The sequence below is a fragment of the Amblyraja radiata genome, chromosome 23, assembly GCF_010909765.2.
Source record: "Amblyraja radiata isolate CabotCenter1 chromosome 23, sAmbRad1.1.pri, whole genome shotgun sequence".
Lineage (NCBI taxonomy): Eukaryota > Metazoa > Chordata > Chondrichthyes > Rajiformes > Rajidae > Amblyraja > Amblyraja radiata.
Window position 1 is genome coordinate 18,784,607 of NC_045978.1, and position 16,141 is coordinate 18,800,747.

The 16,141-nt window shown below is 39.0% G+C and overlaps 1 protein-coding gene across 1 annotated transcript in view; it reads right to left on the minus strand.

Annotated features, from left to right (window-relative positions):
• Positions 1 to 15,945, minus strand: part of sycp2 (synaptonemal complex protein 2) — a 53,648-nt gene extending 37,703 nt beyond the window's left edge. Inside the window, exons 1-4 of the mRNA XM_033041245.1 lie at positions 15,907 to 15,945; positions 14,811 to 14,970; positions 13,592 to 13,641; positions 3,484 to 3,648 (exon numbers count right to left, since the gene is read on the minus strand). Of these exons, the coding sequence (XP_032897136.1) occupies positions 3,484 to 3,648; positions 13,592 to 13,641; positions 14,811 to 14,970; positions 15,907 to 15,945 (414 nt within the window). The remainder of the gene's footprint in view (positions 1 to 3,483; positions 3,649 to 13,591; positions 13,642 to 14,810; positions 14,971 to 15,906) is intronic.
• Between the last annotated feature and the right edge of the window lie 196 nt (positions 15,946 to 16,141).

A 16,141-nucleotide genomic window follows, 5' to 3' on the forward strand; every position in this document is an offset into this window, starting at 1 on the left:
GGATGGGCATCTTAAAGCTTTTGAAATCTCTCAAAGGCTCTCAAGAACGCTGGACAATGCATCAAGTATTTCTACATGCATCCACAGTAGCCCTTGCATGCAAGCTCCTCTATTGTAGTGTGGATCTACGTCCTCTGGCATAGACTGGAGAGTTGATGTGCAACCTTTCCCTCTGAGGGGCTGTCCCAGAGGAGCCAATCTGTCCCAACCTTTCCCTCTGAGGAGCTGTCTATGCTTTTCATTTAAGTGCAGATGCCAACTGTCTATCATTATGAAATATGCAACTCCTCCTCAACCTTTGCAGTGATGGTATCAGAGCTGAGTTGTACAATGAGTCATCTTATCTTTGCCCTCTTATGGGTGTCGTATGCATGAGTAGGTGGAGGTTCTGATACTACAAATTATGGGAAGGAATACCACAATCATTATTTATTAGAATTAATATGTAAACTAATAAAGCTAATAGCAGATAATTCCATGGACAAGATGGTTTGCATCTTAGGTCTCTAAAAGAAGCAGCAAAAGAATTAGCAGATGCATTGGTTGAAATCTTCCAAATGATTCTGTAGAGGCACCAAAGGAAGCAGTTAATGGGATATGCTTATTCAAAAAAGTCTGGAGGCAAAACCTGGGTAAATGTGGATCAGTTAGTCTGCAACTGGAAAAAAATGGACTAACAAGGTAATAAAAGGACACCTGGAAAGTCATAATCTCATCAGAGTTATCACAATTTTGTGAAGCAGAAATCATGTCTAATGTATTTATTAAGATTCCTTTGAGGAAGTAGTCAGAGTGGATAGATGGAGATGACTAGCTGTAATATATTTGGATTTTCAAAAGTGTTCGACAAATTTTGCAAGATTGAAAGCCATTGAAAATAATGTAATAGCAAGGGTGGAGGATTGGCTAATTTGCAGGGAGTGGTTAGAAGAAAAAAGGGGATAATTTCCAGGTTGGAGATATGAAACCAGTGGTAGAAAGAAGGAACTGCAGTTGCTGGTTTATTAAAAAGGACAAAGTGCTGGAGTAACCGAGCAGATCAGGCAGCATCTCTGGAGAACATGAATAGGTGACATCTCCCTTCTTCAGACTGATTGTGGGGTGGGGGGTGCAACGGAAAAGGTGTAAGAGAGGGGTGGGACAAAGCCTGGTAGGTAAATAGGTGGATGCAGGCATGGGAGATTTTTGATAGGCCGATGGTTGGACAAAAGCCAGAGATGAAAAGACAGAGGATGTGAGACAAAAGAATTGATGAGTTGCGAATTATGAAGCTAGAGGAAGGAACGTAGGAGGAAGGAGAGGAGCAGGAGGTGGGGAAAATAGATCAGGTTCAGGTGGGGGACAGGGGAAAGGAGATGGGGAAGAAAGCAGAGTAGGTGAAGAAGTGGTAGGGAAGGTTGTGCTGTAGGTACAAAAAAATTGTCAAAGTATACACCAGGATATAGATCAGCTTCAGAAATGGGTAGACAAATGGTAGACAGAGTTTAATCCAAGCAAGTGTGAGGTGTTGCACTCTGGGAGGTCAAATGTAATGGGAAAGTATAGTAATTGACATGAATGTTAATACCATTAATATATAGAGGTGATCCTGGGATCCAGGTCCGTGAAAGTGCAATACTAGTAGATGGAGTCATAAAGAAGGTGTATGGTATGTTTGTATTCATTTGGGTCCTTGAGTAAGGATGTCATATAGCAGTTTTAGTTAGGCCACATTTGGAGTATTATGGGCTGTTCTAGTCACCCTATTACAGGAAGGATGTGGAGGCTTTGGAGACTGTGACAAAGAGGTTTATCACAATGCTTAGTTTAGTTATGTGTACTGAGGTACAGTGAAAAGCTTTTTTTGCGTGTTAACCAGGCAGCGGAAATACATGATTACAATCGACCCATCCAATATAAACGATTCACCAGACATTTTCTTGGGATGGCAGGATTTCAAATGAGGATTGAGCAGATAAGCCTTGTAATGTGTAGTGTTGATAAGAATGCAAGGAATTCTCATTGAAATATACAGAATTCTTACCGATTTGGCAAGCTGGATCCAGGAAGAATGTTTGCCCTGGCTTTGGGGTCAACTCTTTAGGACAGAGGTGAAATTTTATTTCCTCACACATGATACACGATCATTGGAATTCTATACCTTGGACAGCTGCAGAGGTATAGTCATTATGTTGATTTAAAACAGAGATAGATTAATTTCTAGATACTTCAGGAATCAAGGGATACATGGACGGGGCAGGAAAATGGTGTGAGAAAGAAGATCAGCTATGCCCTTGACAAATGGCAAAGTAGGTTTGTGGGGCTCAATACCCTACTCCTGGTTAGATTTCTTATGCTCCTGAAGCTGGGTCAGAGGAGAATTGTGAAGAAGATGTAGAGGGACTTCTGGGGGGTATAAATGGGCTAAGTGAATGGAGAAGAACATGTAGATGGAATATATTGTGGAAAACGGCAAGGTTATCCACTTTAGTAAAAAAATGAATATTATAATGTATTATTTTTTTAACTAGTGAGAGTTGAAGTTATCTGTGTGAAGGAAGACATACAGTAGGTGTCCTTGTAGTCAGATCACCAAAGTTTCATGTGCAGAAACAGCAAGCAATTGAAAAGCAAATGTTATGGTGGCCTTTTATTGCAAGAATATTTGAGTACTAATGTACAGGTACCTTACTGGAATTAAGTTGCAGACAACTATAATATTGAGTAAAGGCTGATCAACCTACAGAATCTAGAAATAGGTGCCATCAAGAGCCAGCTATGGGATTGAGTTGAGAAAAAAAATACTTCATTCAGAAGGGAGTAAATTACTGGAATTCCCTACTCTGGAAGTGTGTAGAATTTCAATTACTCAAGACACATGTTTTCAAGACATATGTATTCAAGACATATGTTTTAATTATTACAAGATAGTGGAAAGAAATGAGGCTGAGGAAGAAGGTCACCACTAACTTTATGGAATGGCAGAGCAAGCACAATGGTCTAACTCCTATTTTTTGTGTCCTTGTGCCCCTGCAGTCCTTTTGGTGCTCTGCTATTCTGTCAAGATTGTTTCTTATTCTTTCTGCCAGTGTATCATCGTGATTCTGTGTTAGATTTCAATTTGTCTCTGCAAGGCTATACATGATCATCTACAGTCTAAACTATTCTCCTAATTCTTACCATTTTCCAGCCCTGTACCATCTGCAAATCTGGAAAATTTATCCTACAAACCATGTCTACGTTAGGAACATATGTAACCAATGTGGTCTCAACACTGAGATTATGGGTGATCATTGGTCGCCACAGACTCGGTGGGCCAAAGGGCCTGTTTCTATGCTGTATCTCTAAACTGATCCCTGGGGAATGTCTCATTTGAAAAAGAATTTAGCACCACATTCTGTGTTCAAGTCAATCTCTATCCATACTGCAAATTATCATTAATAACATGTAGAGTTCATTATTCTGTAGATTAACAAAATAAATGATATTTTTCACCATGATTACATCCCAGTCTCTCTGATGAGGTGAACTTAAGGATTCTTCACAGGTATCAGATTCAGACTCCGAAACTTCTTTGTAACGTGGCTGTGCTGCAGCTGTCCTTCGTGGACACTTTCTCTGCCTCTTTTCAACTGGCACTTCGATTGAATTGATATTTTCAATGGGCTTCTGTCAATATAAACAAAATATAATTTATAGTTTATCTTAAAAAATATATCAAATTGCAGAAAGACAAAAACTTCAGACCTACTCAGGCATTTCAAACTCTTCAATTAAGTTATTTCCCATTTAGTGAAGTTCAGTTATCACGTGGGCAAAATGCAGCAAGATTCTGCTGTTCAGTCTTTGTACTGTACTCCTTTTCACAGTACCTTAAATGCATCTATAATCTTGATTTGTGTGATCAATATAATTACCAAAACATGCTGATAATATTTTGTTCAAATTTAAGGCCATAATTTCCCCCAAAATTTATGGAATGTATTTGTTGCTGTAAAGGCACATAAATGATGGTCAATCAAGTTCACAGCGTGCAGACATGAGAATCTGCGGCAGCAGTCGAGACTCTAGGATGGTGTGCTGCCTCCCTGGTGCCAGGGTCCAGGATATATGAGCGGTTGCATGATATCCTCAAGATGATGGTGGGGTAGAGCAGCCAGAAGTTGTTGCGCATGCTGGCACAAACCACATAGGTAGAAATAGGAAGGAAGTTAAGCAGAATGAGTATAGGGGGTTAGGTAAAGGACTGAAAAGCACAGGGTAGTGATTACTTCCAGTGCCACCTGCTGGTGAGGGTAACAACAGGAAGATAGGCGAGATGAATGGGTGGCTGAAGGGTTTGAGAAGGGTGTAGGAATACAGATTTCTAGACCAGTGGGATCTCTTCTGCGGCAGCGGTGACCTACATAAAACGGATGGGTTGCACCTTAACTAGAGGGGTATCAATATCCTGGCAGGCAGATTCGTTAGCGCTACACGAGTGTATACAGATGATCGTGTATAGGATCTTTGGTAGAGAGGAGAGGGGAGGACGTTAGAAGAGGAGTGGGGGTGGGGGTGGAGGGGAGCCGGGCTGCGAAATGAAGAGAGAGAGAGAAGCGGCTTCTGACTCTGGAAACCCACAGCTGGAATGAGCGCGCAGGGCTTCACGAGCTGCGCCAACAGTGATGAGAAGGTTCAGCACGTGATCCTATAGCGGAACGGAGCTGTAGAAAGTTTATTCTGCAGAACTTATGAGGAGTAGATTCAGCGCGTGAGGAGTCGCTGCCCCGAGATCTGTAGAACAAAGCAGCTATAGCGGAACGGAGCTGTAGAATGTTTGTTCCGCAGAACTTTCTCAATCTTTCTGCGCCTTTAATTCACAGCGGCAGGGGGGGCGGGGCCTAGATTGGTGGGCATGTGGGCATTGTGACGTCAGCAGCTGGCAAGCGATGTTTATATTTAAAAAATTGAGGTTTGTAATAAATTTTATTGAAAATCTGGGGAAATAATTGACAAAGGAGTGGATTACCGAACTCATAAGTTAAATCCCTACCGAAATTGTAAAAATCTCCGTGTTTTTGCATCTGGTTTTCGAGAGATACGTTTCACATGCAAAATAACACACACGCACATCCAGTTTTAAAAGTATATAGATATGATATATATGATAACTGAGGTAAATTAAAATTGAGGTTAATATATGGTTACTGCCCTAATGTTCAGAGGGCAGTAACTCTGAAATGATACTGCCATCGGCAGCTGTGGAGGCCAGTTCAGTAGATATATTTAAGATTGAAATAGATAAATATTTGAAATTTCGAGGAATTGGTGGTTATGGGGAAATGGCAGAGAAGATGGGTTGAGGCCAAAATGGCCATTATGAGGCATCTGTTCCACACTATATGATATATGACCTATTATTTATATATATAATTAACTAACTAACTAACCACTTACGCGCAATAAACTCAACTAACGTTAAAGGCGCAATGTACTATACTAACACGACTAACTATATAGCAGGAAGGATGGGGGAGGTTAGACATATATTTTAAATACTAAATACTAATTATGAATTACTTAACATACAGGTAAATGAAAAGTGTCATTATTGACGAGGTACTTTAACCCATAATTACTTTAATTTTAATCCAAATCTTCTACCTTCCCTTTTATTTTATTCTATTTTAAGCTGTTCAGCTGTTGACCTGATATGATAATTTTGGTACACAAAATTGCTGGAGGAACTCAGCGGGTGCAGCAGCATCTATGGAGCGAAGGAAATAGGCGACGTTTCGGGCCGAAACCCTTCTTCAGACTGATGGGGGGTGGGGAAAGAAAGAAGGAAAAAGGGAGGAGGAGGAGCCCGAGGGCGGGCGGATGGGAGGGTGGGAGGAGACAGCTAGAGGGTGAAGGAAGGGGAGGGGACAGCACAGGCTAGCCAAATTGGGGGAATTCAATGTTGATGCCATAAGGGCGCAAGGACCCCAGAAACTGTCTCCGGAGAGAGGAGAACTTCTTCAAAGTAGGCATACCTTGAAGAGATATCGCAGTGGAGTAGACAAAGTGTTCAAAAGGGAACTGCAGATGCTGGAATATCGAAGGTACACAAAATTGCTGGAGGAACTCAGCGGGTGCAGCAGCATCTATGGAGCGAAGGAAATAGGCGACGTTTCGGGCCGAAACCCTTCTTCAGACTGATGGGGGGTGGGGAAAGAAAGAAGGAAAAAGGGAGGAGGAGGAGCCCGAGGGCGGGCGGATGGGAGGGTGGGAGGAGACAGCTAGAGGGTGAAGGAAGGGGAGGGGACAGCACAGGCTAGCCAAATTGGGGGAATTCAATGTTGATGCCATAAGGGCGCAAGGACCCCAGAAACTGTCTCCGGAGAGAGGAGGAGAACTTCTTCAAAGTAGGCATACCTTGAAGAGATATCGCAGTGGAGTAGACAAAGTGTTCTGAAGAAGGGTTTCGGCCCGAAACGTCGCCTATTTCCTTCGCTCCATAGATGCTGCTGCACCCGCTGAGTTCCTCCAGCAATTTTGTGTACCTTGGATATTCCAGCATCTGCAGTTCCCTTTTGAACACTTTGTCTACTCCACTGCGATATCTCTTCAAGGTATGCCTACTTTGAAGAAGTTCTCCTCCTCTCTCCGGAGACAGTTTCTGGGGTCCTTGCGCCCTTATGGCATCAACATTGAATTCCCCCAATTTGGCTAGCCTGTGCTGTCCCCTCCCCTTCCTTCACCCTCTAGCTGTCTCCTCCCACCCTCCCATCCGCCCGCCCTCGGGCTCCTCCTCCTCCCTTTTTCCTTCTTTCTTTCCCCACCCCCCATCAGTCTGAAGAAGGGTTTCGGCCCGAAACGTCGCCTATTTCCTTCGCTCCATAGATGCTGCTGCACCCGCTGAGTTCCTCCAGCAATTTTGTGTACCTTCGATATTCCAGCATCTGCAGTTCCCTTTTGAACACTTTGTCTACTCCACTGCGATATCTCTTCAAGGTATGCCTACTTTGAAGAAGTTCTCCTCCTCTCTCCGGAGACAGTTTCTGGGGTCCTTGCGCCCTTATGGCATCAACATTGAATTCCCCCAATTTGGCTAGCCTGTGCTGTCCCCTCCCCTTCCTTCACCCTCTAGCTGTCTCCTCCCACCCTCCCATCCGCCCGCCCTCGGGCTCCTCCTCCTCCCTTTTTCCTTCTTTCTTTCCCCCCCCCCCATCAGTCTGAAGAAGGGTTTCGGCCCGAAACGTCGCCTATTTCCTTCGCTCCATAGATGCTGCTGCACCCGCTGAGTTCCTCCAGCAATTTTGTGTACCTTCGATATTCCAGCATCTGCAGTTCCCTTTTGAACATGATAATTTTGGTAACAATTAGAGGGAACCGACTAACGTTAGGTCAAATTCTAATAGGGGAACAAGGCCCAGTGCATAATTTCATCGACGGAGGTCAATTTAAAAATAAATCTAGCTACCTTAGGTGGCTTTTTTGTAATTTATCGCTTTTTTGATAAATTACATTCACTTTTTTTGTTTATTCACAATTATTTGTTGTGTGACTTAACAATTTTTATGTACACTTTATTTTATGTTTTTCTTTTTCCCTTATTTATATTTAAAAGTGTCAGGAGATGTAGAACTACTGTAGAAATTATGAAGGACAACTCTGGATTCAGGATTCCGAGGTACTTGGCTGCATCACATGAATCATACAGTCTGGTAATAATAGCCAATGCAAGATAATAGTCGAATAAATATCGGAGGTCTCACCTTCTGTAGTTGGAACATCAGAGGTGCGAATGAGCCAATTAAGAGGGGTAAAATTCTGGCACAATTAAAATCATTAAATATGGATATTGCTTTCCTACAAGAGACACATCTTAAACAACAAACTCAGATCAGATTAAGGGCAAATTGGATAGGTCAAACCTATTACTCCTCATTCACCTCTAAAGCAAGAGGCACGGCTATTATAATTCGGAAGGGTATACCTTTTAAATTAAAGAAATCTATATCTGATAAAGAGGGAAGATAGTTATAGTCACGGGAGAAATTTACAATACACCATTAACTATGATAAATATTTACGCGCCTAATTTTGATAACCCACAATTTTTTAGGAAAATAATAGATTTAATCGCAGAGCATAATTATCAAAATATAATAATGGGGGGAGATTTCAACTGTGTTATAGATCCATACTTAGATAAATCAATAAAGCTAGGGAAGCGTCTTGTTAAAACTAAGACCTGTGAATTTTTAAATACTTATATAAAAAATAATAACATAGCTGATATTTGGAGAATAGCAAATCCAAGCGGTAGGGAATACTCATTTTATTAATCAGTTCACAAAACTTATTCGCGAATTGATTATTTTTTATTGGACACAAAATTAATCCCGTATACGAATAAACCATCATATCATAATAGTATTATTTCTGATCATTCACCATTGACTTTTATACTTAAAATTGAGGGAATGCAGAGTATAAAACCTTTTTGGAGATTCAATGTACATATATTAAATAACCCGTAGGGTTATGAGTATATAAAAGAACAAATAAAACTTTTTTTCGAAATAAATGACACGCCAGGTATTTCTGCACCGCTATTATGGGAAACCTTTAAGGCATATATTCGCGGCGTCATAATTTCTTACCAAAGTTTTCAAAATAAGGAAAATAAAAGAGAACTTCAGCGGATAGAACAGAAAATAAAACTACTAGAACTGGACAATGCAACTGACCCAACCATAAATAAACATAATAAGATAACTTTATTGAAATATAAAGTCAATAGAATACTATCGGCTAGAGTAATAAAATTATTCCAAATTACAAAACAAGCACACTTCGAATTTGGGGATAAGCCACATAAACTACTTGCGAGGCAACTGAAGCAACGAGAAAAGGAAAAAACTATTACTAAAATTAAATCGGATAAGGGTGAGTTTTTAACACTGCCTAAGGATATTAACAAGAGGTTTGCCCAATTTTATCACAATTTATATACATCTAAAATAAATACAGATGTAAGTAAAGTTACAAATTTTTTAGATAATTGCAAGCTCCCAAAATTGGATAGTTTAGAACAAGAGCAATTAGGAGCACGGATTACTAGTGAAGAAATAAAACAAATAATAAACTCACTGAAAAATGGGAAGACCCCAGGACCAGACGGTTTTAGTAATGAATTTTATAAAAGATTTCAGGAGTCAATTATACCAAGATTATTCAATTTATACACGCAGGCTTATACCGAAAATAAACTACCAGAAACCCTAGCAGAAGCAACAATAACACTTATACCAAAAAAAGATAAAGATTTAGATGAACCGGGTTCTTATAGAGCTATTTCACTACTAAATACGGATCAGAAAATTTTAGCAAAGATTCTAGCTAGAAGGCTAAATATTTATATTAACAATTTAATAAATACGGATCAAACGGGATTTATACCCAAAAGACAATCATTTAATAATTTGAGAAGGCTTTTCAATATAATGTACTCTCATAATGAGGACAATGAAGATATTTCAGTTATCACGCTGGATGCAGAGAAGGCATTTGATCAAGTAGAATGGCAGTATTTATACAAGGTACTCCAAAAATTCAATATGGGAGAGAATTTTATTAGATGGGTTAAACTACTTTACGATAGACCTACGGCAAGAATATTAACTAACAATACGCTATCTCCAAAATTTTACTTATCAAGGGGTAATAGGCAAGGGTGTGCCTTATCACCATTGCTATTTGCCCTTATGATAGAACCGTTGGCCGAAAGGATTAGAAATCACCCGAATATTCACGGATATAACACTAAGGATTCAAAGAATAAAATTTCACTATATGCTGATGATATTCTTTTATATATTACTAATACACAAACGAGTATACCCACCTTATTAACACTAATTGAGGAATTCGGCTCTTTTTCAGGGTATAGAATAAATTGGGATAAAAGCGAAATTATGTCTTTAAAACCACAGGATTCGAGACACTTACTAAAATTCCCCTTCAAAATTGCAACAGAAAAATTCAAGTATCTGGGTATTCAAATTACAAGAAGACACAAATCATTATTTAGTGCCAATTTTATACCACTATTAAATAAACTGAATGATATGATTAAATTTTGGAAAACACTTCCGCTCTCATTGATAGGTAGAATCAACGCTATAAAAATGACTTTCTTACCACAATTAATATATTTGTTTCAAGCGATCCCAATATATATTCCAAAATATTTTTTCATAAAACTAGATTGCACTGTTACTAATTTTATATGGGATTACAGAACACATAGAATTCAACGAAAGCATTTGTGCAAATCTAAAGAAGTTGGGGGTTTATCATTACCTAACTTTATGTATTACTACTGGGCAGTGCATATTAAGAACATAATGTACTGGCTGGATAGTTCCACTCAGCAGTTGGAGTGGATAAGAATGGAGAAAGAGGAGTGCTATCCGCACGATATAGGAACGATCCTGCTCTCACCGATAAAATTGAATAGTATAATATACAAGAAGAACCCAATTATTCACAATATAATAAGAATTTGGAAACAAATAAAAGTATCCTTGAAATTAAATAATTTATCAGTACTAACCCCACTATTGAACAACCCCGCATTCAAACCTTCTCTCATCGACAACACATATCAACAATGGGATAGACTGGGGATTAGGAAAGTAGGGGATATGTATGAATTGGGTAAACTGTTATCATTTCAACAATTAAAATTAAAATTTAAATTGAAGGATAATCAATATTTTAAATATATACAGGTATGTGACTTTATGAAGAAATATATACATAGATTTCAAACTATATTTTTAGACCCTTTAGAAGAAGCAATGAATATTAAGGCTGATTCACAAAAATTAATTTCATACTTTTATAATAATATATTAGATAGAGAATCACCCTCAACAGAAGCACTAAGGGAAGATTGGGAACATGAGCTAATGATAAAGATCTCGAAGGATAGATGGGAAAAGTATTTGATGAATACACATAACTGTTCTATTAATACAAGACATAATTTAATTCAATTCAAATTATTACATAGACTATATTATTCAAAAACGAGGTTGAATAAATTTTATCCAAACGTCTCTCCCAGATGCGATAAATGTTTGTTTCAAAACGCTAATATAACACATTCATTTGTAGGATGTACAAAGTTGAATAAATTTTGGAGTGATATATTTGATATATTTACAAAGCTCTTCAAGTCAAGAATAGAACCCAAAATGGAATGGATTATATTTGGAATAATAGGAGAAGATACCAATTTAAATAAAGACCAAAATGTTTTTTTTAATTATGGGTTAATAATTGGAAAGAAATTGATACTTAAATTTTGGAAAAATACAGCCATACCAACTGTTAAAATGTGGATTAGGAATATGATGGACATAGCACGCCTTGAAGAAATGAGACTCCGACTAATAGATAAATATGACCAATTCTTAAGGAGTTGGTCTCCTTTCATCGACTTTTTGGAATCATGTGATGCAGCGGTACCATAAGGATTGCTGATTTCAGTTCATGACGTGGATAGATCTACATCTCCGAATATAGATTTGAAAAATTCTCTTTTAAGGGGCCTTTTCTTCTATTTCTACTTTCCACTTTTTCTTTTTTATTTTATTTTTTTTTATTTTTATTTTTTATATCCACACTTCACATTTTTCTACTCTCTACCATCTATTTTTCCACTCTTTCCCCTTTCTATTGTTTTATTTTTCTTGTCTTGCCTACTCATAACATAAAACTAGAGGTTGTACATAGAATGGATTACGGTATGACATAGTTGGCACCTAAAATTAGGTGCCACTGTATTGTTTTGTATTGTATTAACTTCTAATAAAATAAAAAAATAAATAAAAAAGATGGGTTGAGGCCAACATAGATCGGCCATGATCGTAGTGAATGGCAGGGTAAGTTTGAGATGTCCTAGTAGCCTCCTCCTAATTCTATTTTCATATGTTCTTTTGTTCAAATAGACACCTCAATTTTATTTCAATCTGGCAAAACTACCCCAACCCACTTAACCTTGTAAAGTCTTCCAAATAAACATCCCAAAATTATTGTTTGGAGCAACTGTTCCACAGGCAACAGCAAGACAAAAAATATTCTCAAGAATCATACTTTGATACCAGGCCCATTGAAATCTTATGGCATTATGTCCATAAAAGCACCCAAAAACGTTCTTCTGATTATTACCTACCATCTGATTATTACCTACTGCCCAAACCCTGGGAAAGCCCAAATCTGCAGCTTCCATTTAAAAAACGTAGAGGCTAAACGGGAGCTCGACATAACCTGGGACGGTATTAAGGTTGAAAACCACCAGCACTCAGTCTATCTGGGAGTAACTTTAGATCGTACCCTCAGTTACAAGACACACACCCAAAGACGAGAGCCAAGGTCTCCACCAGGAACAGCCTTCTACGACAACTAACAAACTCAAAGTGGGGGGCTCATCCAAGTACACTGCGTACATCGGCACTAGCCTTGTGCTTCTCCACCCGCTGAATATGCCTGCCCAGCATGGAGCAGATCATGCCATGCACGTAAAATAGACCCTATCCTCAACGAGACCTGCAGGATAGTGACTGGGTGCATCAAAACAACCCCCGTATACTGCCTTTATGCCCTCCCTGGCATCGTTCCCCCTGACATCCGCAGAGCAGTCATCACAAAAGCCGAGCGCACAAAGCAGGCCAATGACAACCGGTACGCACTCCATGAGCACTCTGCTGCCCAGAAACGGCTCAGCTCCCGGAGCAGCTTCCTAGACACCACTGAAGTACTGGAGACCACCCCAACTGATGCCAGTATTACTGAATGGCAGAACCAGTGGAACAGCCTTGGCAGCCAGACAACCCAATGGATGGAGAGAGGCATCACCCCAGACGAATGCCTCGCTACCGGCCACGATCAACCTTGGGCTGTCTGGAAAACATTGAACCGCCTGCGGGTCGGCGAAGGACGCTGCAAGGTGTCCATGAAGAAATGGAAAATAACAACTTCCGATGCATGTGTGTGTGGCAAATCCCAAACCATGGAACACATCATGAGATGTAGCCAAGCTCCACAATGTACCAAAGATGACCTGGCCGAACCAAATGCCGCTGCGTTCGCCTGCGCCAACCACTGGAAAGACGTGATGTAGAAGATGGCCGGACATGAGGAAGAAGACCTACCATCTTTTCTCAGCTGATGAATAGGTTGAACAATATACAGGTGCGCTAGAATTAGCAAGGACATTGAATATATTTTGGGTGAGGAGTTCAGTGTTTATTATCAAGAGTGGCTTGGTTTTAACATCACTGACTGTGCCTAGAGTGACACAGTTCCAAATTAGGTCCATGGACCAAGTATGCAGAATCACAAGTCCTGGAGGTATTATCCAAGTATGCATTGCACATCAATACTTTATTCAGCAATATGTGAAAGGATCAGGTGAGGGGGATTCTGAAGGAAAATCACAATAAACCATAATTTACTAGAATAAATAGACCTTGCATATAAAATTGAAGTCATACCAAATTGTGACACTATGCAAGGCAATTTTTAGACTAATATTTCTTCGTTTTGAAATTTCAGCAATGCAATTACCTACCTTTTTATCTTTTGACTTCTTCCCACAGTGGCCCCCGACCGATGTGATAACTTTTCGAAAAAATATGTAATATAATTTAGAAATAAAATTAAGTTACTTTTATACTGTTGCATAATTCCCAGCATATCACAAAATTAAAATTAATACCTGCATTAACTTACAGAATCCAAAAAGGAGAATCTCTCCATTCAACACAAAGAATAAAGTTCTGGTAAAGAGTTTTGGTCTTGCAACATATAAAATTGGAACAGCAATAGGTCAAAATGCCAACTGAGCCAAAACTGCAGTTACTTTAAATCTAATTCAAGTGCACTTTGTTGTATACCTACAAAATTCTTGAATGATCAAAAATTGGAATGGTCTTAAATACCCCTTGTGCTGCCAACTAACATTGATCATGCAATTATTTAAATCTGGCATCTGAATTACAAGATGTGTCTTTATTATGGATGATGAATAAACCAAATAAAAGTACAGTGTTTAAGTAGTTAGCTTGGAATATTATAAGTTTGGAATTCATATGGAAAGGAACAGAGTGAACCAATTGAACCTCCCAGCTACTGAGTCTTCACAATCTTGATGAAAGCTTCCAGGTGGGCTAGATCTTGTGGGCCAAATGTAGTATATACTGGAGGCTGTGTGTTGGAAACTAGAGGGCCTTGTGGGTGGAAGCTAGAGGACTCGGAGGAAACCCATGCGGTCACAGGGAGAACATACAATCTTCGCACGGACAGCACCCGAGGTAAAGATCAAACCCACGTTTTTGGCGCTGTGAGGCAGCAGCTCTACCAGTTGTGCCACCCTGTAAGTGTTTATGACTTTTTAAAGTACACTTTTTAAAGTTATGTACACTTCAATAGTTACTAGCCCTACTGTAAAACTAGTTTATTCCTATTCTCTGCTTTCTGCCCTTTACAAATTCCCATTACCCACAATTCCATAAACTTTTGTTTTAGTGACTTTTTTGTCTTATTAAAGACCTCCTAATAGTCTAAATGCACATCAGCTACGGATTCTACTTTATTTACAACCTCAAAAATTAACAAATTTATCAAACACTAGATTCAATTATTTTTGTTGTGCCTCGGTACCGTTGCCTTGATTATAACACATTTTCTGGCTGCCAATAATTGTGTGAGGAAATACATGTGAGAGCCAGAGAGGGAAAAAGAGAACATGAAAGGAAGAGAAATCTTAGTGACTGAAACTTTTACATTACCTTTGCTCAAGTTATCAGCCATGCTTTGCTTCCTTTGTCTGCTGTAGGCCACTAGTTTGGGCTTGGTCTTTTTATTAGATTCTTTTATCCAACTGATTTCCGTTTTCCCATCTGTGTCGGTGTCAGTGAAGAAGTGTTTTTTATTTACATTACCCATAGACTATAAAGGAACACATAAAGGAGTGAAATTAATTTACTTTCTTTCAATATCAGCAAGCTCATCCAACCAGTAAAATTCAGTTGCTTTGCTTCACCAAAGTAGACAAAGAAGTAGAATTTGAAAGTATAAAAATCATATTAGTAATTTAACAATAATCTACTGTCCTACTATTGAAAATCCCAATGGTTTGGCATCAGGTTCACTTGATGGTGTTTCCTTTGTCCCTTTGTTTGCCTTTCTCCATTTATACACACTAAAGTGGCCTCCATAACGTTTGGGACAAAGGCCCATCATTTATTTATTTGCTTCTGTACTCCATAATTTGAGATTTGTAATAGAAAATATCACATGTGATTAAAGTGCATATTGTCAGATTTTATTAAAGGCCATTTTTATACATTTTGGTTTCACCATGTAGAAATTACAGCAGTGTTTATACATACTATAGTCCCCCCATTTCAGGGCACCAGAATTACTTGCTGAAAAGGAAAGGTAGGTGACAAAAGGAAAGAAAGGTAGGTAACACTTTTCAGTGTTACTTACTGAAAAGGAAAGGTAACCATGCTGCATATGGTTCTGGAAATGAACCATGTCAATTGGAGCACGCATAAATGAAGGAATATTTTGAAAAATGCAATCATAATATCGTAGAATTTAGGATAATAAATGAGAAGTATGTAGACCAATAGAAGGTAAAACCAATCCATTGTAGTAGACACAAAAAGCTGGAGTAACTCAGCGGGCCATACAGCATCTCTGAAGAAAAGGAATCGGTGATGTTACAGCTCGAGACCCTTCTTCAGATTGAGAGTCTGAAATTTGGCAGAAACATGATTAGCTAGAAAATGGTCAGATCTCAGCCTGCGGGATAGAGATTATGTAACATTGCCACACTGCCAAACTACCACCTTGTGAATTGAGAGGAAGTAAGCTTACCTTGTGCATTTCTTCTTTATTTTTTTGTCCACGTTTCATATTCTTTTTCTCAGGTTTTCTGGAAGACCATGATTTTAATATTTTTGTTAATAATAGCCATTGTCGGAATAACTTGTCCAACAAGGATTAGAATTATACAGCATGGAAACAGGCCCTTCGGCCCAACGTGTCCATGCAAACAAAGGTGCCCCAACTACACTAGTCCAACCTGCCTGCATTTGGCCCATATCACTCT